Source organism: Rhamphochromis sp. 'chilingali' (genome assembly GCF_963969265.1).
Source record: "Rhamphochromis sp. 'chilingali' genome assembly, chromosome: 16".
Lineage (NCBI taxonomy): Eukaryota > Metazoa > Chordata > Actinopteri > Cichliformes > Cichlidae > Rhamphochromis > Rhamphochromis sp. 'chilingali'.
The window spans coordinates 27,267,767-27,295,697 of record NC_137943.1 but is presented as its reverse complement, the minus strand read 5'-3'; the positions used below and the strand labels follow the sequence as shown (position 1 = coordinate 27,295,697).

General features: G+C 38.4%; 3 protein-coding genes and 1 long non-coding RNA gene across 4 annotated transcripts; 2 read left to right on the top strand and 2 right to left on the bottom strand.

The window, feature by feature from the left end:
* Positions 1-171: 171 nt before the first annotated feature.
* Positions 172-6,314, bottom strand: mettl17 (methyltransferase like 17). The gene is made up of 14 exons (XM_080907030.1): positions 6,141-6,314; positions 5,115-5,256; positions 4,867-5,016; positions 4,678-4,765; positions 4,290-4,371; positions 4,076-4,149; positions 3,899-3,993; positions 3,700-3,770; positions 3,316-3,423; positions 3,143-3,211; positions 3,012-3,062; positions 2,818-2,910; positions 1,560-1,756; positions 172-422 (listed from the first exon to the last, which is right to left on the bottom strand). The coding sequence occupies exons 1-14, from the start codon at positions 6,207-6,209 to the stop codon at positions 329-331; spliced, it is 1,383 nt and encodes a 460-aa protein (XP_080763156.1). The 5' UTR covers positions 6,210-6,314; the 3' UTR covers positions 172-328.
* A 112-nt stretch (positions 6,315-6,426) lies between these two features.
* parp2 (poly (ADP-ribose) polymerase 2) lies at positions 6,427-20,063 on the top strand. Its single transcript, XM_080907029.1, has 17 exons — positions 6,427-6,804; positions 7,847-8,056; positions 8,318-8,494; positions 8,674-8,744; positions 9,257-9,307; positions 10,028-10,124; positions 10,231-10,306; positions 12,591-12,693; positions 13,301-13,454; positions 13,583-13,724; positions 13,815-13,878; positions 13,957-14,091; positions 14,950-15,077; positions 15,240-15,339; positions 15,777-15,875; positions 16,233-16,357; positions 19,067-20,063. Exons 1-17 carry the CDS (start codon positions 6,732-6,734, stop codon positions 19,224-19,226), a joined length of 1,965 nt encoding a protein of 654 aa, XP_080763155.1. The 5' UTR covers positions 6,427-6,731; the 3' UTR covers positions 19,227-20,063.
* A 118-nt stretch (positions 20,064-20,181) lies between these two features.
* LOC308412912 (protein lifeguard 1) lies at positions 20,182-26,417 on the bottom strand. Its single transcript, XM_080907604.1, has 6 exons — positions 26,354-26,417; positions 24,644-26,246; positions 22,815-23,015; positions 21,728-21,856; positions 20,609-20,752; positions 20,182-20,393 (listed from the first exon to the last, which is right to left on the bottom strand). The coding sequence occupies exons 2-6, from the start codon at positions 24,896-24,898 to the stop codon at positions 20,259-20,261; spliced, it is 864 nt and encodes a 287-aa protein (XP_080763730.1). The 5' UTR covers positions 24,899-26,246; positions 26,354-26,417; the 3' UTR covers positions 20,182-20,258.
* LOC308412914 lies at positions 21,743-26,284 on the top strand. The gene is made up of 3 exons (XR_013974639.1): positions 21,743-22,180; positions 22,818-22,980; positions 26,178-26,284. It is a non-coding gene; the product is annotated as an uncharacterized lncRNA (long non-coding RNA).
* Positions 26,418-27,931: the final 1,514 nt, after the last annotated feature.

Genomic DNA, 27,931 nt, shown 5'->3' with positions numbered 1-27,931 from the left:
CTGTGAAATGTTATGTTACCAAAAAAAATACATAAAGCTCATGTTATGTATTGTTCTGCTGAATAAACAACTTTAAGGTTTGTTTGGACCGCATTGAAAATGAAATGCTTCAAGGTAAATTCAATTTCAAAATACTTTTTAAAAGACATTTCAGTCCAAAGAGCATCACACTTAAAAATATAATGGTTTATTGGAGGTGGTACACAATAAAGAAAACTGCAGAGAGGAAATGTATATGTAATTTGCAGCTCCTTTGTCTATAAATCAAAGTATTATCAGTTTCACGATGTATCGTATGTTTCCACAGTCTGTCTTTACGGCTGAATCGTCACTCTGAATCACTGTTGACGTCTTCCTCTACACCCCGAATGATCGGCATTTGATCTCCCCAGTCACTGCTCCGAGCGCAGCGGTACATATCTCTGATTAAAATGACATTGAAATAGAACAATTAAACAGAAAAAATCCAATACAAAACAAAACAGTCAAATAAGTCCATCAGTGACAATAAAACAAACAACAAAAAGCAATAAGAATATCCAGCAACCAAAGGCTGCCTGTAGCACAGAGTATCGATTATTATGACATACAGAAGGTTTACAATGAATTTCTGCTCCATTTGGTCTAGTTCTGACACATTTTCGGATCACATAATTCAGAATTATAGCCAAATTTGATCAGCAATTCCCCAGTTTGAAGTCCAGGCAAGCCAGATCTTTTGCTGCATTTCCTTCCCTCATTCTCTCTTTCTGTATTTCCCGCATCTTTCCTGCGTGCCTACCTGTGTCTAGGAAATCTTTAAACACCTGAGGAGTTTTGTTAATTTTAGAAAACGTTGTTGATGAACTGCGTGGCCCCACACTGAATCAAATTCAAACAGTACGCAGCCCTAATAAGCATTTTAATGACATATTTCTTCTTAGTTTATTTTAATGCACCTGGTCCCTAACATCATATCCTAAAAACCCTATGGTATCCGATCTGACCTAGAGTCTTAATATCTCTGGATTCAGGACTGATATCCTCTCGATTATAAAATTAGACTTCAAACGTTTCTTTTTGATGAAACCTGAGCAGAATTTGATGACCCTGAAGAATCCTTTTGTCAGACTGCTGGGGGACTTCCCATGATGCACTGAGCAGTTCTTCTTCACTCTCTTCTTTTCCCTCCCAATGCACTCACCTGTCACTACTGAATGTCAGTACCTTTTGTCTTCTCTCTCCCACAGAGTGCATTTTGTCTTCATCTCTCTATGCCAGAGATGGGCAACTCCAGGCCTCAAGGGCCAATGTGCTGCAGGTTTTAGATGTATCCTTGAGCCCACACAGCTGATTTAAATGGCTAAATGGGTCAACATGTCTTGAAGTTCTCCAGAGGGCTGGTAATGAACTAATCATTTGGTTCAGGTGTGTTGACCCAGGGTGATATCTAAAACCTGCAGGACACCAGCCCTTGAGGCCTGGAGTTGCCCACCCCTGCTCTATGCTAGCATTTAAGGAAAAGGACTAAACCTATTCTGCAGCTGATGAATTTGTGTGACACTGATTTTTCTTTTTACCTGCTGTGTTTACGGGCTGTCACCACCATGTGCTGTAGCTGTCCGTCTGGGCAACACATGCGACAGTGGACATGCCTCGTTCTGCGCAGCACTGGTGCAATCAGCCTGGCCCACTCCACACCCTTTGTGCCTTCCTCCACTGCTTCTGTCCGCCTCAAAATTAGGTAGCTGAACTTCTCGATCTGACGGTCATTGTGCTGGAAAAGGAAAAAAAAGGGTTGATATGGAATTCATTCAGCATTTATCTGAAAAAACACAAAACAAAACATGTTTGCATATATAGCACCTTCTGTCAGCAACAAATATAAGACAAGTGTAAATTAATAATACTTAAAAGGCAACAAGAATAAAAAGTTATGAAGTTAAAAATAACGAATTCAATCCAAGATAAAATCTTGGCGCAAGACTTTGTGTCTTTTATGTTTTACATGCTATTAAATAAATATGAGTTTCCTGATAATATACAATAATACGAAACTTCAGCTGCGTTCACAGAAGGGAATGAAGTGCAGCTGATTTTAATAGCAGAGCCTGGTACAGAAGACTATATGTTGTTTTTGCAGATTACACTAAAATGTTTTAGTCTTATTTGGTCTGTTGCTTGGTTTGCAGGACCAGCATTCTAAGAAGAAAAGCCTCAGAACTTCCTCTCCTCCCGTCACCCTTCCAGCTCATCCGAGGTGTTCCCAAAGCAGCTGAGGCATAATCTCGTGGGTCTGTCCCAGAGATTCTCTAAGTAGAATATGCTCAAAATGCCTCACCAAGGAGATGTCCAGGTCATATCCTAGTCAGATCCTCAAAAACCCTCAGCTGGCTCCTTTCGAGTTGCGGATGTACTCTGAAGCCCTCAGAAAGGACTCCCAAATGACAACAGTGAGCCACCCTGCGGAGGTAGTTGATTTCTACTGCTTCTATCTGTGATCTTTTTGTCACTACTTAGAGCTTGTGACCATAACTGTATACCCACCACTGCTTGCCATCTTTCTCTGAGGGCAACTCTAGACTGAGAGTCCAGCCCCTCTCCAGGAGACCTGTTGCAGAGCACCAGCTGTGCGTTGAGGTGAGCCTGACTATATTAGCTGGTACTACTCAAGCACTAATTCACCAGTGTTGTCTTAGGACAATAAGGATAATTTAAAATTCATGCAATGCTGCTCCGGTGGAGTCCAAGAATAAAAAGAAAGAGACCTGGTAATTAACAGATTAGATCCCATTTAAAGTGAAAAGCTGTAAACAGACATAGACAGTTGAGTCTTACCCTGGGTAGAGACAGAGGTTGGTAATGCTGCTGGAAGTTGCAGGGTGTGACGGGCTCATGGGCCAGTTTGGGACACACCAGTTCATGTGAACACTAAAATAAATAAATAAATGAATGAATAGACGCGCAATAAGACTGAGACACTAATGGCTCTAAGTATGACTTTAATTAAATCTACTGGGTGTTAAACTTACTGGAGCAAACACTGATGCTGGCCTGGAGTCATAAACGGTCTTCTCTTGTTTCTGGAGTCAGAAAACCAACAATTTAGTTTGATCAATAACAACTATTGTGAACTGCTGTCTTATCCAGTGTGTTTAAATACCTTCAATAAAGTATCTCTGGCTTCCATGAGTATCTGATGGCCCTCTTTGGTCCCATTTTCCACCAGCACCTAGAACATAAAATGCAACAATTAATAGTTTTTTTTTCTGTTTCCTTTTAAACACCAGAGGCTCACCAATCATTTTCTTAAGTTGTATCTTTCTTTGATCTCACCAGATATGAGCTTGTCTTTCTCCAAAGAGTGAATGCTGCCTCCTCTCGGTCTTTCACATTTGGCAGCTCTGAGAGGGTAAAAGCTGCAGTGACTAAATCAAACTGCACCTGAAAGGAGAAAAAGGATGGTCAGGATTTCCAGTTGTTGAGATTATCTGGAACATTAATGACAGCAAATCAAAAATATTGGGATTTTCTTTATTTTTTGATTTTGTCTGTTTGTGTTCTTTTCTAGAACAACAACTAAAAATATTTTAAAAATCCATGTATAACCCAGAATTGAAGTCTAGAATATTGCATATACATTTTTAATAACACACTGATTTTTTAAAATTCTTGACAGTGAACACATTGTGACTTAAATAAAAGCTGAGGGAGTTTTACCTTAGGAGAGACAGGGAGAAACTGCCTGAAATACACTTGTTTGATGCAGGGTTCAGCTCTTTCGTCATCACCTGCTCAATTCAAAAAAAAAAAAAAAAAAATAATAATAATAATAATAATAATACAATCCAGTCAGTTCTTATTAACATCTGTATTTCACATAAAGAAACAAAAATAAATTGTCTACATGTGTGTCTACCTTTCAGAAGTTGTTCTGCCAAAATGTTCATTGGCCCTGAGCTGTCCACACACACCATCTCCTTCAAAGAGTCACCCCAGCATGCATGAGATGCCCTGAGGAAACGGCCAGATTATAAACTTAGTTTAGCTATTCAGACTAAAGCATTTACATGTTTTACTAGTGTTACACACTAACCAGACAACGGTTCCTAACCCAGAACCAAAATCCAGGAGAGTGTGAGGAGCAAAGGAGGGATCCCTCTTCTTTATCTAAATGATGAGGGGAAAAAACTGCAGGTATAACTGAGTTTAACCACAAAAAACAACTTGTGCTTGGATTCAAGCGATTCTTAAAAAGGAAGCTCCCTGTATCACCACGTAAGCCGATTGCCTCCACAGCACTTTGCTACCTCATTCAGAGCTCTCCTCACTGCAGCGTAACCGCCAGCAAGTCGAGCTGCCATGTAGACCACGCCGAGCTCTTCATCGTACCTGAAACACAGTGAGATGCTTGTAAATCTACTGCACGTCAAATTTAAGGACCAAAACTACAACTTCAGGATGGATCATGGTGGAGCGCAACCATTCGCTGGGTTTATCTAAAGAAAGCATCTTAAGTCTGTTAAAGGTATAAAATGTTCAGCATTTGTCATAAATCGCAGTTTTAGCTTCTCCTATTATGGGTAAAAGAGGCTTTTTCTCCTTTAGGAATCAGTAAATATAACAAAGAGGCATTCAGAACAGACTGAAACGTGAAAAACTGATAATGGATAACACTGTAGTTAAATGACATGTTACTTCGTGGGTGCCCAGTGATATGTCGTTCTTCGGAGCTCTGAGAGAACTTTCCTCCTAATGCGGTCTTCCATTGCTTGCTCGTCTATATCTGCAGAATGAATGTATATTTATTTTTTCTAGCTGCTGCATGATATGATCTTGTTGCATGTGTATTATTACTTTTAAAAAAATTATACATATGTCACCCACCTCCTCCCTTTTGCATGGCTTTCTCCCACAATTCTTTCTCCAGGCTCACAGCTTTCTGCCTCAGAGTTAAATCCTCGACCGCTCGTTTCCTGCTCCACAGGAAGTTCGTGAGCTTGTGAATGCGCTCAGGAAGCTGATTCACCTGAGCTCCTACAGATGCAGAGATGGATGAGAGGCAAAGGGTTTCAACCAATGAAGCTGGTCAGAAAGATCTGTTATATTAACTGATTTACCAACACTAAGCTTACTGTGAATAATCGACTGTGCAGCCACGTGGAGTTCCTCAGGTAGCCGTAGAGTTTTCAAGTTGGTCACACCTGGGTGTTTTCTGTGTGGTTCACCCTTTAGGAAATCTACCTGTGGCTGTGGGTGTGTAGCTGCACTTATTGCCTGAAATAACAGGTTTAAATGATGCTGTTTTACTGACCTTTGAATTAAACTAAAATATGATTATATGAGGAAAATAAAAAACAGGAAATCCAATTACAGCCAGATTTTAGAAAAAAACAAACAAACAAAGAAACCAAACAAAATCTGTGTTTCATTTTTTTTCAAAAGATCCAGTGGCCACTACATTAGGCACATGTACTGTTTGAGTGCTTGTTAACGTAGGTATTTCATCAGCTAATCACATAGCAGCGACTTAACGCATTTAGGCATGCAAACATGGACAAGAAGACCTATGGAAATTCAAACCAAGCATCAAAATTTGGATGAAAAGTAATTTATGTTACGTGACGTGGTTGTTTGTGTAACAATATACTCGAGTATTGTTGCTGACCATGTCCATCTACTTATGATCACAGTATTCTGAAGGCAAAAGGAGGGCCTATCCAGTGCTAGCAAGGTGTAAATAATGAAGTGGCCAGTAAGTGCAGTTTTAGTTTATTTAATGAAATGTTTGAGTCCAAGGTAACTGGGAACCAGACAGCAGCCTTACTGGCTCCAGTTATAATGTCAGAAAGACATAGCCAAGAGATTTTTTATGCTGAGCTGATAATAACCCCAGAAAATCCCCTCAGTGTAGTATTCAGAGATGTGTTTGGGCAGTGTTTGAATGAACGTAGAAATCATGTTTTACACCAGTGAGAGTTGGCAGCCCTGACATCTGGGGGACAGGTAGAGTAGATTCACGACTAAATGGTGTATATTATGCCAAAAATAAAAAATAAAATGTAAATTACAGACTGAAACTATTTTGTTCTCTATAGCTTATGTGTCTGACCTCTGCGATTAAAAAGCTGCATTCAGTGGTAATATCAATCCGTACTCACCCGGCACACCAGCATCGCCAAAGGTTTTCTCTGACAGAGAACACAGGCGCTAAATCTACGCGGTACCATAACATCTGCTTCTAACCGTTACGTTTAAATGGCTTAAAATTCAACTTTCATCCAGCCTTCCTAAAGTGTCACGTTAGAATCCCACTAATCCTTCAACAAAATAATTCCGACCACTACCTAAGGCGGAACACTTTCGCCCCTAATCTCTGTTCCCACCTCAGGAGAACAACGAAGAGTGCTACTCCGCCTACTGTCCAGCATCTGCGACATCAAGTTTACCTCTCGGCCACGGAATAGACAAAGTTGGGACTAAATGAAAACAAATATAAACCTAAATGTATTTTAAACTTTGAACTGCGTTTAATATAAATCGCTGGCATATTAACCGTCTTCGCACCGGAAACAACAATGGCTTCACTTTTCGCGGCGGAGTGATTCATCTTCACATGAAACAATCGTTTGTAGTGCGGCTGCCGGTCAGGAAACAGTAGTACGGTGGGGAAAAGTTTCCCGCCGTGTTTTAGTGTTATCGCTGAGGTTCCCCTTTAACAGCAGCCAGATAATTATTTTTAATAACCCACCATGAGGCGAGCGAGAAGTTCCAGAAATAAATGTGAGAGTGCACCAGAAAATGGAGAAGCCCAGTCAAAAACAGGTCTGTGTGTCGTATTAGCATAATATTGTAGCTGCTGCAGGGTAACTACGCCATTGAACTGTGGACATGTTCGGACAGGAGACAGCATGAAGATCAATATTATGAAGCTTCACTCATAATTCAGACACCGGTACTGTCTGTGTGAAATAATAATAAAAAATTGTCAGCTTAAAAAACAAACGAAACAATTTTTGTAGCTCGGTTTGCTGATAAATCCGGTTGCGTTTCTAAAATTTCAAATAAAATAAGTTCCTAAGTGAGCAGTTAAAACGACCAATAAAAAAAGTATTTATTTGTTGTGAGCTACATTTATTGCATACCAAAAGCGAAGGGGCCTTTTCTAATGTGACCTGCTTACTGTCTAACATATACTGCTAACATTCTGGAATGTTTATGTTAAATATGACCACTTTAATTGTAAAATAATGATGCCAATGTGTGTAGAAATGATTATGCTTTAAATTACTGTAAACATTTAATTTTTGACATTTTCCCTCAAATTTTTGTTCCAGATGATGTCAGTGAGAGGGTTAACTCAAACATGATCATGCTACTTTTTAAACCTGTTTGTCCAGAGCAGCCAATCAGAACAAACTTGGAATAAAGGAAGTTTGCACTGAAATGAAGGCGAGAAAAAACAGTTTGTTCTGATGCATTTGTTGAACTAAGGGGAGAATTCGAGTGTAATGAGCTCCCTTTAAAAGTAAGGCTGATTTTCTTTGCAGCCACTCTTTGCTTTGCTTCTGTTAAAATTAAAATGTTTCACAGCTATTTGCACCTTCCAGGAAAAAAAAAGAAGCATGTATTGGTTTTATTTTTCTTTTTACTATTTTGCAGTTTATCCAGACGTTTTTTCATTTTTTTTAAACAACAGCAGCATTAATACTTTTTTTATTTTAATATAATTGGTATTTGTCAGGGGACAAAAATTAAGGAAGAGGTATTACAGACACAGAGTTTTAATAACTTAAAGACTTGTTTCTGATCTCTAAAAGGCCACTGTGTAAGAGTTAGATTTTCTTCTGTGTGTATTTCTAATCAGTGTGGCAGTGGATGGGGGATAAAAGACAGTGGGAACCATACTCTCCATCAGCCTGTGCCGTCTTGGACTCGGCCGTCTCTTCTGGGAAAACATCTGTCACTCTCTCTCTGGGCTCGGGGACAGCCTACGAAGTTGATCTGAAGAAGATGGTTCAGATCAATCCTGTCACAAAGTACAAACGGAAAGTTCGCTGTCAGAATGTAAAAGCAGGTGTGTTTTTCGCTGTGAATTTTCTATCATCCTCCCTGCTCCCTGTATTCTGTTTTCATAAATCCTCATTTTTAAATTGTGTTGCTTGATATTTTCTTAACTGCAGTTTAGTTCATTTTTAAATAAATGTCTTTTGTAGAAATGGTATCTAAAACATAATTTCATGAAATTTATATAGTTTATTTCAGTTTAAATTTAATTGAAAAATCTGAATTCTTGGAGGTACTCACAGTCTTTCCTCTTTTCTCCTGTTTTATTAAGAAAGTCAGAATGAAGCTGGTGACGTTGCTACTCATAATGAGAAACCAGCTCAAGTTAAAGAGGAAGAGGAGGACACAGAAGAGCAGCCTGCAGCTAAGAAGAGAAGAGGACAAAGCAAGAGCCAGACAAAAACTGAAGAAATGCCCAAAAAAGCCAAAGAAGAAGTAAAAAGTGAAGGTAACATGGATCTAATTTCTTTATATACTTACAAAATTTTACAGCCATGACAACATTAGTCATTATCAAAGCACAGTAACTTTTAAAGCTTTTAAGGATCAGGTGAGCATGGAATTGCATCTGAACTGTAGATGTTTCTTCACCTCACTACTCTTTTGTGTTTGATCTGTTCTGAACAGAAGTTGTGAAGACAGTGGTCATGAAGGGAAAAGCACCAGTAGACTCTGAATGTAAAGCCAAACTGGGAAAGGTACAGTGTTGGCATCCACACGATATATAAATCTCACGATTCATGTCAGTCATGCTTGTGGTTTGACACCTGGCTGCTATAAGGCAAAGCTTTCCCCCAGTTACAGTTCCTCTTGTGACAAACTATTCTGATCAGTGTCTGCTTAAACACAAATAAATCTTTCAGTGAAGCTTAAATTTTCTAAATGGTTGTTTTCAACTGAATACCATATATATGATTGTGTTTTTCCACACACTAAACAGATAAGCAATAAATCTGAGAAGTATTGTTACAATTAGAAGATAATTGAATTCATCTTACCTAATTGTCAGTAGATTTACATATGACTGTTACATGAAAATATAAGACGTGGTAATTGGTTCTGTTTAAATTATTTTTTAACATAATTGCAAATCTGTTCTTTTTAAACACAAAAAAGTAAATATTTTATATACAAATATTTATATTTCCTGAATGCAGACATGGTGGGATTCTTTTGATTTGTATAACTCATTTTTATATTTCTATTTCAGGCTCATGTTTACAATGAAGGAAATGATGTTTACGATGTGATGCTCAATCAGGTAACACAATTAAAAGGAAATAAATTATGCTCAGTTCCGTCTTTATAGTTTTTTTTAGGGCTGTGTGACTTAGATCAGCCGTCCCCAACCCCCGGGCCTCGGACCGGTACCGGTCCGTGAGTTGTTTGGTACTGGGCCGCGAGAGTTGAGGCTCAGGTGTGAAATGTATGGTTTTCAGGGTTTTTATCGGTTTTCAGCGTTATTTTGTTATCGTCAACTCGGTTTTCCTGGGTCTTTTCACGTGTGTTATGAATAAATCTTCTTTTTTTCGGTACCGGTACTAGTTTTATTTTGTTGTATTTTTCCGCGACACCTTAAAGGCCGGTCTGTGAAAATATTGTCAGGCATAAACCGGTCCGTGGCGCAAAAAAGGTTGGGGACCGCTGCCTTAGATGGTCATACTAGGACTATCCCTGTCTACAACATCATCTAAAGTCAAAAGCTGAAAAACCTGCCAGAAACTGACTGTTTGGAGCAGACCAGAGGTTTTGGCTCACAGGGATTATTTGTGCACACGCTGACCTCATTGTTCAGTAAATATGCGATAGCATGATAGATCCATTTTAATAACATTTATTATTATTTCATCCTGGAGCAGTATAGGTAGTACTTTATAGGTAATAATGAAAAAGTGAAAACTTTAAATCTCACAAATTCAGTTTTTTAGCTTCAGTTTCCAATTTGTAGCCTGCAGTAAACATCATTTGTTTCAATTTGCAGACAAATCTTCAGTTTAACAACAACAAATATTACCTGATCCAGCTGCTGGAGGACGACAGCTCCAAGGTTTACAGTGTGTGGATGAGATGGGGCAGGGGTATGTTCAATGTCAACTGACAGTTTTTGTTTGAAAATATTTGTCATTTTGCAGAAATTGCACCACCTTTGTGCATTTTGTTGATTTTTATCATTTGTTTCTGCAGTGGGTAAAGTAGGTCAAAACAGCCTTACAGTCTGTGGTGGAGACCTGCTGAAGGCCAAAGATGTCTTCAAGAAAAAGTGAGTTTTTCTGACGTTTTTAATTTGGTTCTGCCTGCTTCTAATGATGTTGATTTATTAACAAATCGTTTTAATAATTACTGTCTTTCTATTATCGATAATATTTGCCCTATTAAAACTAGACTAGCCCTTGTTACAAAACCCTCGCCCTGGATAAACGACAGCATTCGCTGTTTAAAGCGTGTCTGTCGTAAAGCTGAGCGTTTGTGGAGAAAGACTCGTTTACAGGTTCATCTCTTTCATTTAAAAGACCTTTTAGTTTCCTTTAATGCTTCAATTCGTGATGCAAGGGCTGCTTATTTTTCAAACCTAGTCTCTAGGAGCAGAGGTAACCCTAAGGTTTTATTTGACACTATTAGGGATATAGTTGCTCCGGCTTCTGCTGCTGTCCCAATTTCTTCGAACGAAGACTGGGAAAATTTTCTTTCCTTCTTTGTTGAAAAGGTTAGCAATGTAAGGAGCAACATCTCTCCCTCCATGTACCATTTGCCTGTTCCGATTTTACTTAAGCCTGTCATATTTGAAAGATTTTCACCAGTGTCTTTACCTGAGTTGTTGACGCTGGTTACTTCAATTAGATCATCCTCTTGCCCCCTTGATATTTTATCTGGGTCTTTGTTTAAAAATGTTTTTGAGTCTATTGGTCCTAGTGTTCTTAAAATTATTAATGCATCTCTACTGTCTGGTCAGGTCCCTGGTTACTGTAAAAGTGCTGTCATTCACCCACTTTTAAAAAAGCCTAAACTTGATCCTTCTTTGCTTTCCAGTTACAGACCTATCTAAAAATTGCCTTTTATTGCCAAGATTTTAGAAAAGGTTGTGGCCAAGCAACTCACAGTTGTTCTAGATGAACATAAAATTCTCGATAAATTTCAATCTGGCTTTTGTAAGGCTCACTCTACCGAAACTGCACTTCTTAGAGTGTCTAATGATATTTTGATGAATTATGATGCTGGAGAGTGCACTGTTTTGATGTTGCTGGATCTGACCTCTGCTTTTGACACTGTTGATCATCTTATTTTGTTAGATAGATTAAACCACTGGGTGGGTGTATCGGGTACCGCATTGGAATGGTTTAAATCCTATTTGTCAAATCGATCTTTCTCTGTGGCTGCCTCTAAGTTCAGATCCTCCGTCAGCTCTCTTGCCTGTGGGGTGCCTCAGGGCTCTGTCTTGGGACCGTTATTGTTTTTGTTGTATTTACTCCCTCTTCTGCAACTTCTTAGCTCTTTCTCTGATATTTCATATCATTGTTATGCAGATGATATTCAGCTATATATCTCTTTTAGGCCACCTGATGTTTCTAAACTCCAAATCTTGCAGTCCTGCTTAGATTCCGTTAGAGATCGGCTGGCTGGTAATTACCTTCAACTAAATGCTGATAAAACGGAAGTCATTGTCTTTGCTCCTGAGAAATTTGTTCCCCTCGTGGTTAAAAATCTAGGCCCTCTTGCTTCTTATATTAAATCCTCCATTAGGAACCTTGGTGTTACACTTGATCCAGCTCTGACGCTGGACACACACGTTAAATCTTTGGTTCGCTCTTGTTTTTTCCATTTACAAATATCGCTAAGCTGAGTCCCATTGTGTCACGTTCCGAATTGGAAATGATTATTCATGTTTTTGTTTAATTGCGCTTAGACTATTGTAATTCCTTGTTTACTTGCTTAAGTAATGCCTCCCTGGAACGACTGCAAGGGTGTTCAAAATGCTGCTGCTAAGCTTCTGATAAAGCATCACAAATACTCAGATGCCACTCCCCTGCTGATTCAACTGCATTGGCTCCCTGTCAAGTTCAGGGTCCATTTTAAGATCATAATCATGACTTATAGGGACCTGCACGGTGTAGCTCCAACTTACATAAGTGCTCTTCTTCTTCCTTATCACCCCAGCAGGTCCCTGAGGTCTTGTGACCAGGGGTTGCTGGTTGTCCAGCATACAGGGTTAAAAACAAAAGGTGACAGAGCGTTTGTATCAGTGGCTCCCAGACTCTGGAACTCGCTCCCTTTGAGTTTGAGATCTGTGGACTCAGTCATGTCTTTTAAAAAGCAGTTAAAAACGCATCTGTTTAAACTTGCTTTTGGTTGATTTTGTTTTGTTTGAGATTTTAATGTCTGTTTTCTGCCTCTGTAAAGCACTTTGTGATTTTATCTTGAAAGGTACTATATAAATAAAATTTTACTTTACTTTACATTATATGACTGACAGTGGAAAAAGAAAGGTTTTCCAGGTGCCTTCATGGATGTGTGTTTGGTGAAATTCCAACTTGTTTGTTTTGCTGCAGGTTCTTTGAAAAGACCAAGAACGAATGGGAACATCGAGATAGTTTTGAGAAAGTAGCTGGAAAATATGACATGGTGTTTATGGACTACAGCACGAATGAAAAGGTACGTTTAGGAAAAGTCTTACTAAAAGTCATTCTTGGCATTTAGCAGCCATGTTGGCAAAGCCTCTGGGCGTTCTTACTTTGAAATTCCTATATAAGTGAATAGAAAAAAGCCATACTACTAGCGGCAAAATTACTGCTTCATAAACACCTCAGTCCAGAGGCCTGAGCTGATTAGCATCTCTGGGTCCTAATTAGCTCTTTGGGGGTTGGATAACTGTCATCTCTGTTGTTTAAGAATTGTACCATAGATTTCTATTAAGGAGTCTTTGAGTGTTATAATGCCGAAACTTCTGTCAGCAGAAGTTGCACTGGAGAAATATGTTCAGAAATATGTTACATTCAATAAAAGATCACAGTAGATAGCCGCCCCTCCCCGAGCCTTGTTAAAAGGGATTTTTTTCTTCCCACTGTCACCAATTGTTTCCTTATATGGGGGCTGTCTGATTGTTTGGATTTTTTTCTGTATCTTTTTAGGGTTTCACCTTATAATATAAAGCACCTTGAGCTGACTGTTCTTGTCATTTGGCACTATATAAATAAAACTGAACTGAATTAAAAGGTTGGATGTGTCAGATTGTATTCTTGGATGTTTTTCACCATTCCAGGAGGAGAATCAGACCACAGTGGATACTGTACCAAAAAAGAAAACCTCCGAGCTGGATTCAAGGATTCAGTCTCTCCTAGAGCTCATCTGTGATCTGAAAGCCATGGAGGAGTGTGTGCTGGAGATGAAGTTTGACACCAAGAAAGCTCCTCTTGGTCAGTCTGACTCAAATTCATTATTACAGGTTGATTTGACTAAATGAGAAGATGAAGTTGGTGACAGAGTGACCAGTATTTCCATGCACGGTGTCAGACTTGACATTTTTCTTCCTTTCTACCTTTAGGCAAGCTGACCCCAGAGCAGATCCGAGCAGGTTACTCAGCACTGAAGAAGATCGAGGATTGCTTGAAGAAGAAGAAAGGGAGCAGTCGTGACCTTTTAGAAGCATGCAATCAATTTTACACCCGCATCCCACATGACTTTGGGTAAAAGGATGAAACTTTAGACAAAACCAGAGTGTGGATAGTTACCACCGATTCCTGTCTTGCTGTAACTAAAAGGTGTAACCCTTATAGGTTGAAAACTCCCCCACTTATCCAAACAGAAGAAGAGCTGAAAGCCAAAATTGCCCTTTTGGAGGTAAAATGTTTTGATTTTATTCGGTTTGCTTAAAAAACCTTTCTTAACTGAACAATGTCTCCCATCCCTGTTTTAAAGGCACTGAGTGACATCCAGATAGCAGTAAAAATGGTCAAGTCCAGTGAAGACAGCGATGAACATCCTCTGGACAGACAGTATCACTCCCTCCGGTGCAAACTGCAGCCTCTGGACTCCAGCAACAATGAGTACAAGGTCAGTGTGATTTAAATAATTAACTAACCAGTTTTACCAAACCGTGTCACATTATTGATGTTACTTGTTCTTAGCCTCAAAACAATTTGATAGGCTGATGTAGTTGCGTAAGACTTTTCTGCATCTAAATCATTATGCACAGAGAATAATTTATTCATTTGTAGTCATTTCACTTGAAGTGCTGCAACCTCAGCGTTGACTAGTCGATAGTTTGTGGTGAATCTTCTCATCTGATCATATTCTCCTTGGTAGGGCAATTGCTGGTGTTACTTTATTAATGCCAAACCTGTCAGGGCTCATATATTATTTTTGACAGCAGGATGAACAGACTACTTGTGACCTTCTGACTGCTAGTTAATTTATGTTTACACTAACTAAACTAACTAACACTATGTCAGGAACATAGTGTTCCAAAGGTCTGTCTGCAAACACAGATAGTTAGTCTGTCAGCAGAAGCTGCTGTTGAGTTTGTGAAACCTCCTATCATGTCCAAATGTGAAAACAGCACAGGCTCTGTTGTTCAGCTGAAATAAAAAAATATTTGATATGCTGGAAATACTAGCTTTTTAATGTGTGATTTTTAAAATCATTATTATTATTATTATTTTTATTTAGACTAAAATATCTGGTGGGGCACTGCTCTGTAAACAGTGTCAAATCTTGTTTAATTTAATCCAGAGATAACGTGCATATATCTCACAGTGAACTGACTGATACTGAGTAGGTACCATGGAGATTTCCTTTGGCTGACTACATTTCCATTCACACTAAAACTTGTGTAGTTGTTAGTCTTCAGTATTATCTTGGATTCCTTTCAGCATTTTGCATTGAGCTAACTTTCCTCCTCTTTGTGTGAAGGTGATAGAGCAGTATCTGCACACCACTCACGCCCCCACCCACTGTGACTACACCATGACCGTGCTTGACATTTTCTCAGTGGACAGAGACGGGGAGAGCAAAAATTTCCTGTCACAGTTAAGTAACAGGTAGGAAGAAATACTGTTACTGCTTTATGACTTCAAGCTGACTTCAAAATCAGATTTATTATGCTGCATGTTTGCATTGATAAAAATCCAACATTGATGTCAATGAAAATTATGGGGGGTTTTTTCACAATGAGCCAAGCTAACCATCTACCTGTCTGCCAGGACTCTGCTGTGGCACGGTTCACGTCTGTCTAACTGGGTCGGCATCCTCAGTCAGGGACTTCGAGTGGCCCCCCCTGAAGCTCCTGTTACTGGTTACATGGTAGGATGGAATATCAAAATTCAAAAAGACCAGTCCTTAAGACCGGTCTTAGGTCCAACACGGGTTGCAGTACACTAGCGGAAAGCCTGGATATTAAATATTCAATATTTATTGAATATTGAATATTTACAGTACTTATTGTTGTCATCATTGTTCTTCATTGGTATCTTAAAATGTCTTGATCTTAATTTTTTAAAACGGTGTAGGAACCTCGGTGAGAGAATGAAAGACAAATAAAATATGCAGTTTTACTTTGTCTCAGCTTGTATGTAACAGAAGTTAAACACATTTTTAAGAAAAAATCAATAAAATTGATCTAAATAATTACATTTTAAGGAGTCTCTAAAATGTGATCAATTTTCAACATGAAATTATCTCAGGCATTGAAATTGAACTCACATCGGTATATTACATTTTCTCATTTCTCTTTCACTCAGTTTGGTAAAGGTATCTACTTTGCTGACATGTCATCAAAAAGTGCCAACTACTGTTTTTCCAACCAGAACAACAACGTTGGACTGCTGCTACTGTGTGAAGTAAGGGTGGTTTTTTGTTTGTTTGTTTGTTTGTTTGTTTGCCATTAATAATTTTCATTATTGAAGTTTTGTTGCAGCTGCTCTGGCCTGCAAATGTCTTAAATTTGCTGCCAAGGAAATGTCTTGTCTGTAATCTGCAATGAAGTTTTGTTTTTGCAGGTTGAACAGTTATATTTATAATTTGTATCCAGATACTTTTTTGATCCTGCAATGAGGATGTTTACTGCTGAGGTCTCAGGTAGAGACCCGTAGGAAGCCAAAAAAGCTGAATTTGATACCCAGAAAAATTCCTCTGCAAAGTGTAGTGGCCTAAATATAATGCAGCACTGGTAAATATTCATATATTCATGCCCACAGGTCGCTCTGGGAGAATCTAATGAGCTGCTGGATGCAGACTATGAAGCAAACAATCTGCCTGCTGGAAAACACAGCACCAAGGGTCTGGGACAGACTGGACCTGACCACAAAAACTCTGTCACACTGTAAGTCTCTCTAATTATAATGATATATTTAACACAGGCCAGTTACTGCTCAGTTATTTGGTCCATTGCTTTAAAACGAGGCCTTCATAAGTTTTAGCTCACTCAAAACACAGCTGCCTATCTTGTTTAGCACTGCTCATTCAAGGACAGTATAGACGGGATGCATGCAACCTCTAAGTTCAGTGAAGCAGTTCTCCACCTGCTGCTTACAGCAGGTTTCCAGAGTCGTCTAAGAACTGTCATTACCAGCTGCTGTTGTAGTCTGTACGACTCCAGGATAACAGACTCTCTGGAGAGCAGCTGAATGACACCAAAGAGCACAACAATACCCCACTGGTGGGAAAACACCATGGGAAGGTCCAGGAATAGTTGTGTAGAGATCACTTATTGTTTAAAACAAAAGGAAGGGAATATTGTAAATAGATGGGCAAAATAAATAAAAGAAATGCTAAAAAGCAACACAGAATACACTTAGGCAGCTTTAATGTCCCGTTCAAGCCCACTGAAGTAAAGTCTAGAGCTCAATTTGTGTGGGAAGCACTGATTTAAAGTGATAAATTTAGTTCAGAGACCCTTGTAACCCATAGTGCTTGTATAGATTACCTAAACTGTTTATCTAATCTACTTAGACCTCTCTACTGAGGGCTATGTTCAAGCACTTCATATAAATGTCAGATGTTTATGTTACAGAAAAAGGCAATTTGGAGTGAGACCACTTAAATGAAAGTCAAAATGCTGAATGCTGGACTCTGCTGGCTACATGATGACTCATTCGTTAATGCACTGGCCTTGCTTTCCCCTTGTTTATTCTGCTGTTTTTCCTGCTGTGCCGCTTCTCCTCCATAGCTTCCACCAAATTCTGTTTTTCACTGCAGACCAGTCAGCTGACCATGAAACACAGCAGTGAATGTGTTTAGCTCCATTTGTGAAAATGAAGTCTGACCTGCCATGATAGAAAATGCAGTTTGTTTGTGGTTTGCTATGACCTTATTAGATGGTTGAAACTGCTGCAGTCTGTGGGGTTATACACTCATAGCTTCTCTAGTCTGCTTGTCACAGTTTCGTAAATCCCTTCGGTGTGTAAGGAGCCTGTAAGGCTGCAATAAAACCGTAGCATATATGAATGTGGTGGGTGACGGTGTTTGTTGTGGTCGTGGTGTGTGTAGGCGTGAAAATAGGTGCACAAAGTTTTCTCAAATAATTTATTAAATAATACGAATAGTTTCTAAATGTAATTGGTAACCTGTCCAGGGTGCATCTTGCTCTATGACAGCTGGAATAGGCTCCTGCCTTCGTCTGATAAGCGGGAGAAAATGAATGCATGCATCAATAGATTGACCCACTTTGTGAAGAATAAGCAGTATAAATGTCTAAATGTGATCCCATGGTTGGATTTCAAACTCACTGGAGATGTAGCTGGATGAGAAACAGACCAGCAGGAAAGGGCCAGGGGTAGGTGGTTAGCAACATCCGAATTGTTTCAGATGGATTAAAAAACCAAGTTTGGATAAATTACCAAAGATTGAAGAGGTGTTCACATAACTGTGCCCCATATAAAATCGATGTGTTTGAAACACTGGGTTGAAGTCACTGTGAGTAGTCAGTGAGACTAGAACGATGCTCCCTAAATGCACTCCATTTACCAGTGAACAAATTCATAGTCACAATCTACAAAAACGATAGAGAAGATTCAACAGTGTGAACATTTTAGAGCCATATTTATTTGTTGTTGTTGAGTTGTCTAAAAACAAGAATGCTACAGAAAGTAATTTCAAGATATTAACGCACGGTTTACAGTCCTACATTAAGGCCTGTTAATTACTGAATCCTGTTTCCACTATAACGACTCTGTCATTATATATAGTGACAAGTCTCACCTTAGGCCTATATTTAACCTACATGCCATGAGCAGTAATTACATTCTTTTAGACTGGTATTAACAAACTGCACCTGTCCTGTTAGTAAGTTACCTGAAGCTGAAGAAATTAGTTTACGACTTTTCACTGCAGTTTTTTTTAATGCCTTAAAATACTCTTTAATCTTCACATGGTGTACCTAATTCTGTTAAAATTAGCAGGAGGTTTGGAATATATCTTTATCACTTGCATAACAACAGCAGCCCTGCATTTGTCCAATACAAGCCCAAGGTTTGATAACGGAGCGTATTCTATTTGTAAATTAATTGTAGTATACTGCTGCACACTGTTTCACTACAGTTTAAGTGATTTGCAAAACATCCCCAGAGATGGATGGCATAGTGGTGCAGTGGTTAGCACTGTTGTCTCACAGCGAGAAGGTCCTGGGTGTGAATCTCCTGGCCAGCTGGAGTCTGCATGCTCTCCCTATGTGTGCTTCCTCGGCTTGTTAGGTTAATTGGTAATTCTAAATTAACGATAAATAAGAATGTGAGTGGTTGTCTGTCTTGTGTTGGCCTTTTAATAGATTGGAAGTGCCCTGCCTCTCGCTCCAAGATATCTGGGATGCGATTGAGCTTTCCCATGATTCTGAACTGGAGAAGGAGTTAAGAGGATGGATCAAAGATCCTAAAAAATAGCCGAAGAAAAAAAAAAGAAATTGAAGCCAAAGAGTGCAGAATATTTTCCTTTTTTGGGAAAAAAATTGTTACAATCACCTAAAAGAAATTTTAAACAAAGGTAATTTGTGTTAATCCCACGGATTTATTTTATTGTTTCTCGATTTCTTTCTCAGGGACGGTATGACGGTGCCGATGGGGCCTGGCGTGAAAACGGGAGTGGGTAAATCTAACGCTTACTCCCTCCTCTACAACGAGTTCATTGTTTACAATCCTGCACAGACTCGCATGAGGTACCTGCTGCGTGTAAAGTTTAACTACTCATCACTGTGGTGAAGCCTTGGGAACTGTGTGCCTTTGTGAAATATGGATGAATGTTTAGGCGTTTTTAGTCATTCTTCATGTAGCGTTAACTTCTATGTTTCGGGGCATGGGTGGGGGTTGGATGTTACACCTGAAAACACTCATTCATATAAGGCTGCAGCAATTGCTCAACTGAGAAAAATCATTTACAGCTGTTTTGATAATATAATGAATTGTTTTAGGGTTTTTTCCAAGACAAAAACTGTAGATGCGTCATCAAAGGCATGACTAGTGGATGTTTCATTATACAATAAATTATATTAAAAAGGAAAATCTTGCATATGAATTGATTTTTTTCCCCCATCTTGGGATTAGTGCCAGCATTTTCACTTCTTTGACATCTTATATCGAATTGACTGCTGGGTTGAAATAACTCAAAATAATCACTGATGCTGGCAGCAGGATTTGCTGAAGGTTCTGCATCACCATATATAAATGAGTGTCTGAGGAAACCATGAGGGACCAACTGAGGGAAAACATCAACTTTGAGTTCAACTTTTTCTTGGATTTTCTACAGTTTCTCTTATATCCTGGTATCATGTATGAGAAAAAGCTGTTGTTCGACAGAGGTTTGTTATACTAGATACTAGATACTTTAACATGGAGAGGATACACAAAACCTTTTGCACTACTTTTTGTCCCTGTATATGTATATTACTAAACGTCCTTGGATCAGTAGAAGGTCTCATTATCATTATTAAGGGTAGAATGGTTTTAGTGTAGGTGTTTGTTGTAACACAAATATTCTTCTGGATCTGTTATGAGGATGAAGGTTTTTAAATTTTGAAGAGTGGGAATAAAAATAAATGACTCAACATAAAGTGTGGTGGGTTTTTTTGTTTGATTTTTAATGGATTTAAATCTGAGACAAAGACAAGATTCTATGCAAACAGATTTTTTTTTTTGTGTGTGTGACATGATGCGAGGAGATTATATACAGCACATAATGATAGAGGACATTTTAATCCACAGTCTGAAGTGTCCGTTTGTTTTGTATATGCAGTTTCACCTCCTCCCCAGGATGTAGAGGAAAATTAGGACTACATCTAGGTAGATTCTGAGAGCAGCGTTGATGTAATCTTCTGGATCTGCACTGTAGGCCATCCTCCCCATCACCAGCTGACAGTCGATCACCAGGTACTAAGAGAGGCAGAGGAGGAGGAGATTTAGACCAGTGTGAGAAAAATGCGATCAAATTATATTAAAATACACTGTATTTTAAATTAAACAAAATACAGCTAATGCAGATTTATTTAAACTCCTTGAATTAAAGCTGAAACTCTTTGTTGTTGTATTTTAAAAGTGTCCTCGTTCGAAAACCTGTGGACCTTACTGGATCTTGTTCCTTCTCTTACCAATGAAAACAACAGAGCTCCCAGACATCCATAGATAACTTCAGCAATGTAGCTGTAGTAGAATGTGCAAAATATCCCAAACATGGCGACGTCCACGACCAGAATCAACAAAGCACTGTTGCAATAAGTAAAATCATAGCGAGTCTGCAAATAACAGAAAGACATAAAGACATGAATGTCATTATTAAATAATCTATCAGTGTCTAATCTTATTTAGATTTTTTTTTTCTGTAGTGCACAGTAACCATGTGACATATGAAATGAACATGTGAAATATTAATCTTTTGAAACTTGAAGCATATGAGTCTCATAAAATAAGGCATTTCAGATCTTTCAAATGCAAGGAAAAAGTGTTTGCATACTCTCCAAGGGACTATGTTGATGTATTTAAATGTCTTGAATGAGAAATAATCTACAATATGAGCAATATTAAATTTACTGTGATATAAAAAAAACCCTGCAAAATTAGCAAATGTTTGCACTGAAGGAGCCGGGACCAGTGATTTATAATTTTCTTTAAAATGAAAGATTGCTTAATCATTAAAAAATAGAGGGGAGATTAAAAAAACTATTGGTTGGGCTGGTCAGTATCGGTATTTATAAATGAATATTAAAAAAATATATATAATAATGGAATCCTTCAACCATGGTATGAGTGGTGAAGTTGCATAGTTTGTCCACCAGAGGGCAACCTGCAACTTCCCTGCTGGCAACACATGTTGGAAACGCCACAAACAAAACAACCCTCTGATCCAAGCAGAGTCGGGCAGAACGTAAAGCAGTGAATAAATAAATACAGATAATGAATGTTAGGGGAATCTATTTATGTTTCGTGTGTCTGAAAGAAAAAAAAATCAAATATCAGAATATTCGATATCAGTCTTACAAATATCAGTCAATTAAAATCATCTATGACCAAATAGTTAATCAGCTTCCCTTTCACGTTACATTTTTCACTGCATGCATTTTGTGTTATTCTGATGTGCTGTGGATTTTCTTTACAGAAACTTTTCAGAGTTCTGACTTCAAAGTCAGCTGAGAAATCTGCACTCTGCTTTGGTGAAGAAGAAGAAGAAAGCTTTTCAAATGTAGCGCTTCTGCACAGCCTGACGGTCTCACCTGCGCTGAAAAAGCGATGATTGAGATAGAAATGGCCAGCGTTACTCCCATAGCCAGGATCACAGCAGTGGTGTTGTGAAAGGAGGCGATGGTCCCCGTCATGTATGACATGCTCACAGTGACAACAAACTGGAGGTAGAAAATTAAGTGCATTAAACATCTCCAGAACATGTGAAACACATTTTCCACTTATTTTCACTCAAAACAAAAAATAAGAACATATCAAATAATGAAAACAGAACAGAACATGTACAAGAAGCAAGGCCAGAAAGAAATTGTGTGAATGTGGTCTTCAGGTATGGATGCTTGTTTCCGACACTGAAAAAACAAACTTTTATATTCGGGCAATGTGGCCTTTTGGCCTCTGCTTTTCTAGTTTGTTGTGTTTGCCAGTCTCTTCCAGGAATTGCCGGGTTGAGGGGACCTAGATAAGAAAGCAGAACACATGAGCAGGTTTGGTTTAAGGCTTTTTCTTTTTCTCTTATACACACACTCATTCATACACTTGCCATGCATTCAGACATGAATGCACTTAATGAGTGCTTTTAAAAGAAAAGGTGCAGCAGTGAGCTTCTGCTTGCGTTTTGCTCTGCTGTACGTGCAGTATTTAACAACAACAGGAACAGGAAGAGCCTGTCCTAAATTAACATGCCAACCAAACCTGAAATCACTCAGTGAATCTGCTGCCCTTTAGAGAAAACTTTAGAGGTTTTGTTTTGGAAAATGTAAAAAGCAAACTTTTCACAAGTCATTTAGAGCTTTGAGTTCTCAGTTAGAATAGAAAAGTGCTACATAAGTGCCAGAACATTTACTATCTGTTTGTGGAAGTCTAAATCTTTGACAAAAGTCATCAGTGGGTTTTTTTGTTGCTGTTGTTCTTATTCTGACCTTTATTTCCTTTTTTTTAACAAAGTTATTGCTGAGCACTTAGCACTTATACTTTAACTTCTAGTTTTTAGTTAAGTGGTTCACAAGCTGAGGTGCCATCCTGACTGCATGACCAAAGTATTTCACTTCTCTTTCCAAAAATGTGACTGTGCCGTGTTTCATATCCATTTGATACATGGTTTTGTTATTTGTGACCCACCAGTGCCACAATGTTCCACGGGTGATGCTGGCTGAAGGACTTGCAGCAACTGAGGGCGATGGCGACCACAATGAAGACGATGAAGGAACTGAGATATACCCAAATGTTTGATTGCACTGCCTCTTTGACCACGCTGGAGAAGGTGAACACGCACACTACAGTGAAGGTGAACAGCAGCTGGAGCGTCACGATGCTAAAAACCTGTCCCGGAAAAGAGAAAAGGCTGAGTTTTGTTTTTTAAATTACCGGTACAACTTTATTACTAAGTAACTACACTGTAAAAGAAAACTGCAAATGTTTTTCCTTAAATTTAACTCACATTAACAAAGAAGAACTAGTCCAACAATGTCAACTGTTTCCTTAGTCAGAGGCTGCTTTGAAATATTATAAACGTGGTGTCAAACATGCAGTTCTGGAGCCAGAGTTGGCTCACCAAAGACCCCAGACCAGCCCCCAGGATGGCCCAAAGAAATCTTTGATTTTTCAGTAAAATGCATACAGTACCTGGTGAGGTAACACCAACTTCATCACACTGGAGTCAAAGAATATTAAAAGTTGAGTATTTTTTAGATCTTGAGACATTATTTCAATCACAGAGTAAAATACTATCAATGTTTAGTGCGTGAAACCTGTAAATGTGAAGAGTTTGTGCTTTTCAACAGTCGCTGTGAATTATAATAGCAATAAACTTAAGCAATACACTTTTTTAAGGTGTATCATCTGCAGAAGCAGGGTTCATTAAGTGTTATTGTTTTTAAAACATACTTTTAGTTCTCTATATTAAAATAAAGATGGGTTGTTATACAATGTCTTTACTGGCTAGTCCCACTCAAATTGGGTTGTATGTAGATCATCTATTCATTTTCCTCAATTTATCCAGTTCAGGGTCACTTAGCAGCTGGAGCCTATCCCAGCTGTCATAGGGTGAGAGGCAGGATACAACCTGGAGAGGTTGTTAATCTGTGGCCATCCTAACAGAGTGGCAGCCGATCACATTTGGCCTGTTCAATATCAACAGTTAACCAAAGTGTGGGTCTCTGGACTGTGGAGAAAGCTGGAGTACCCGTTAAGGACCCTTGCAGGCTCAGGGAGGGCGTGGAAATTCAAGGATGCTTGTGTGGTCCTTGAAAATAAGTTTGACTTCTCTCTTTTCTCAAATCTACTTATTTGTGCTCAGGAAGAAAGTGAGAGAAACAGCCTCCTTAATCTTCCGCATACAGGCACAAAATAGTTCCTGATTTTGCCAACTGTAACATGTGATTACCACGTGCTGCAATTACCAGTTCATAAAATAAACAGCTCCCTAAAAGTAAACAGGATTTGAAACACCCAACTTCTCCCACTCCAAGTGGCTGTTGTGTGAAAGTAGACCCGACCAAAACATCTGGCTGCTATGTTGACGTGCCATTACGGCTTCCTGTAACTGGCTGTGAAATTCAGGGTTACTTAAGTTTTGTATGTTTTAATTCCTTTTTGATTCTTTTCCTCTTTTATTGTTTCAGTCTAGTTTTTAGTTTTAAAAATTGCTTTATTTTTATGAGCTTTTGTGTTATTTTCAGTTTCAGAATATAGAATAATATGTCATTTTTCAGGGGCAAGAAAGTTGACTTACTCATTTAATTTAGTCTGATTTTTTTAAGGTGCATAATATTACTTATTTTATAGCTAAATGGAGTTAAAATTACTGATCATAACAACGACAAAAGAAAACAGTTTTGTGTTGTTGTGTTGCAGCAAATACAAAGAGTACTTGGCGCACATGTCTCAGAAAGATTTTCAATATTTATGGTGGATTCTTAGAGTTATCGTCCAAAACGTAGCGTACAAACCTTTCTAATAAACCCTTTCCTCACTATCTCGTCATCAAAGGAAGATGAGGACACCAGCGGAGTCGTTTCTGATGATATCTGTGGGTTTATGTCATGGAAAGACTCATAACGAGAGATTTGAGGTGGTTTGTACACTGGTGGGGCTTCAGAGTAGGCTGGAGGCTGCTCTTCTTGGTAGGAATGCATCGATGCTGAGGGGACATCAGAGCCGGGATCGTGCTGTGTCTCCTTGGAAGTGATGGAGTCTGCTGACATTCTGGTAAAAACTGAAAGTCAGTGACAAAAGAGGAACCAAATGTAAAAGTTAAATTCAAGTAAACATCAGCTGTGGCATGTATATCGGCACAAGTGGAAAGTGCAAGGTTTAAAAAAATACAATAAAACACGAGGACGTCATTAAAATCAGTAACCGAGCTACTAAAATAATATTTCTACTCATATATTTGGTTTCAAATAGCTGCAATAATTCTGAATGCGGACAGAAGGGTCATGCACAGCATTGCAAGTCAGATGCAGATTGTTTTTTAAAAAAATCCAGGCTTGCTGCTGACTTGTTACACAAGAATGATGTGGGCACTGAGAAGTAAAATGTTTGATTTCAGCATTTACCGTGGGAAAGTTGGTGTTGTGTCAGCTGATGTTGGCTAAAAGATTTATGATACACAATTAAACTGAACTTATTTTGCAAACTATATTGCAGTTTTCACACTAAAATTAGACATGCTGTCTTTACTTAAAAATTAAACACTTGAACACAAATGACCTTACTTTACTTCATTTAAGTTTAATGCACATTACACAATATTATTTTAGCTCATTTTGTTACAAATGAACTGTTGCTGGGAATATCCTTGATCTTTTTTAAGTTAAGACTACTTGTAGACAATGAAGTGTTTAATGGACAGAGCTCAGTTTTTGCTGCATCTTACATGAAATCTGTTTTTATGGACACTTGAATTAGAAGTCTATAAAGGGAACTGACCCAGAGTCATGGTGGCCTTTTAAACCTTTCAGGTTTTTGGCCACACTACAAGTGGAAATCATATCAGACATCCACAAGAATCTGAATGTCTAAACACAGCAAAACTTAAATAATGATCACAACATCAGTAAAGTAAGAGTCTGAAATTAGACATGATCAGATCCATGAATGAAATAATGCTGCCTTATTTAGAAAAAGCAGTCCAGATAATTAAATGAAACAAGAACAGTGCAAATTAAGTAAACTATAAAACTTGCAAACAGTTGTTTTTACCAGTAGGAGAAGCACTGGTGTCAGGTACACAGGACGTTACCTTTTACATACTGTAGTATAGGTCTATAATAGAGAGTAAATTATTGTTCTTCCTACCTCTGTTGCTTGATAATCCCACAGTACTTAATGTGATGAAGGCTACACGTTAAACCTGGACAGGCTGACGATGGCAGCTGTATATTTTACTTACGTGATATTGAGTTTCACTTCCTTCCACTTTAAAGTGGCGAAACCTTCTGATGACTGACAGGGTTTAAAAACTCCTTTGTTTCTTAACAGATCGTTGGCCATTAAAGTGTCCAAGGACTTCCCAGGGTCCTCCTCAGTCTGAACTTCCAGAATTGAGTGCTGTAAAAATGTAAAAATGATTGATTTTTACATATTCCCCTGTGTCATTGTCCTGATTGTCTGTACCTGTGTATCATTCCTCCAGCTGTTCCTGCTTCCCTGATTACCTTATATGTATAAATAGTCCTCTCCTTTCCCTTAGATTTTGACATAGTGGCTGCATCATTCATTAGTTGCTCAGTTGTGTGCCTTCTCTCTGCATTGATTTGGCTTCTGTTTGCCCCTATTTTTGGACTTGTTTCCTGGACTGCTTGCAACCTGAATAAAGGTTTGCCATTTGTTGCCGTCATCCTGCCGTATCCTTTTTCTCACAGTCTACCTAAACTGCAGTTTGTGACAATATGGCCAGGCTTCTCCTTCTGCAGCAAATTTGCTGAGTCCTTACTCCAGCAGTCAGCCTCTCGAATCATGTGATCAGAAGCTACTGACTGTTCTGCTTTCATTTTGAATCTGTTAAACTTTCATTCACTTTAACCTCCTAAGACCCGAACTCTTTCATGGCATGCATTTTTAATTTCTCTTTGCTATTTGGGCTAATTGGGACCTGATGAATGTAAAAACAAAGAATTACGTGATTTTTTTTTTTTTACCTGTCTGTCTGTGGTTCAAAGTATTGCTTATGTGTGCAAATGTAGAAACAGGTGCTTGAACATGAGTACATTCATAATTGTCTGGTTTTATTCAAATTATGAGGAAGTACTTAAAGTATAACACAAATAGTTCTTTTTTAAAATAGTATTTATAAATGCTAACTAAATACAATATTCATAGAAATCTGGGGTAATATTTTGTCTTTGGAAAGCTGTCCTGAAAATATTCACATATTCAGTTTGTCTGCTGCTGTCAGGCATAGACTGTAATTGCAATAATAAGTGTGCAACCTATTTCCAGACAGCTCCTTCAGTGCTCACATTTCCCTCAAGAAAATAAAAGTATTAGGATAAATATTCATCTTTTGGGACAACACAAAATATTTTGTGTTTACTTCAGTTATTTTTAATGTCTGCTGTCCTTAATTAAAAACAGTATATATACACACACAACCATAATGAACAAACAGACACTAAGAGGAGTTGTTATTTAAGTGATAGCTTTTATTTCACAGGTTTATTATTTTTAAATTATGACATAGCTTATAGTTTTGAAGACGGTTGTGGTATATTTTCAGGTCTGTTTACATCACTGCCTCTTTTCAGTTTCATTTTCATTGTGTTTATACAAAACAACTATAGTGTGTGTTGATATTTAGGAAAATCCATTCTTTCCCCGACAAATGCTGTGATTCTTGTAACACTGGCTGCCGGACACTTCCTAAAAATTTAAAGTTACTTTACTTTCTTCAGGTCAATTTCTGGAGCAGTTCAAGCTTAGAGTTCAATGGTGACGTCGAGTGCAGAAGAGGAAATAGCTGAGGGGCATCATGTGGTAGAGCTGGGAGCTTCAGTTCACAGATACTGAGGGGATGTTGTGGTTTCAACTGTAAAAAGAACTAAGGCACAAAACATGCTTTTAAATGCAACAGTAACATGTTGTGCCCTCCCTGATTTTTAGATTTAATGCAGAATAAAGTCAGAAATTCGGAACTTGGAAATGACCACATCACAAACTTAAAGCTCAGATTTCATAAATGGGAACTGTGTGATGTTTGTCTTCATTGCACAATGACCCATACCATTGCATAATGG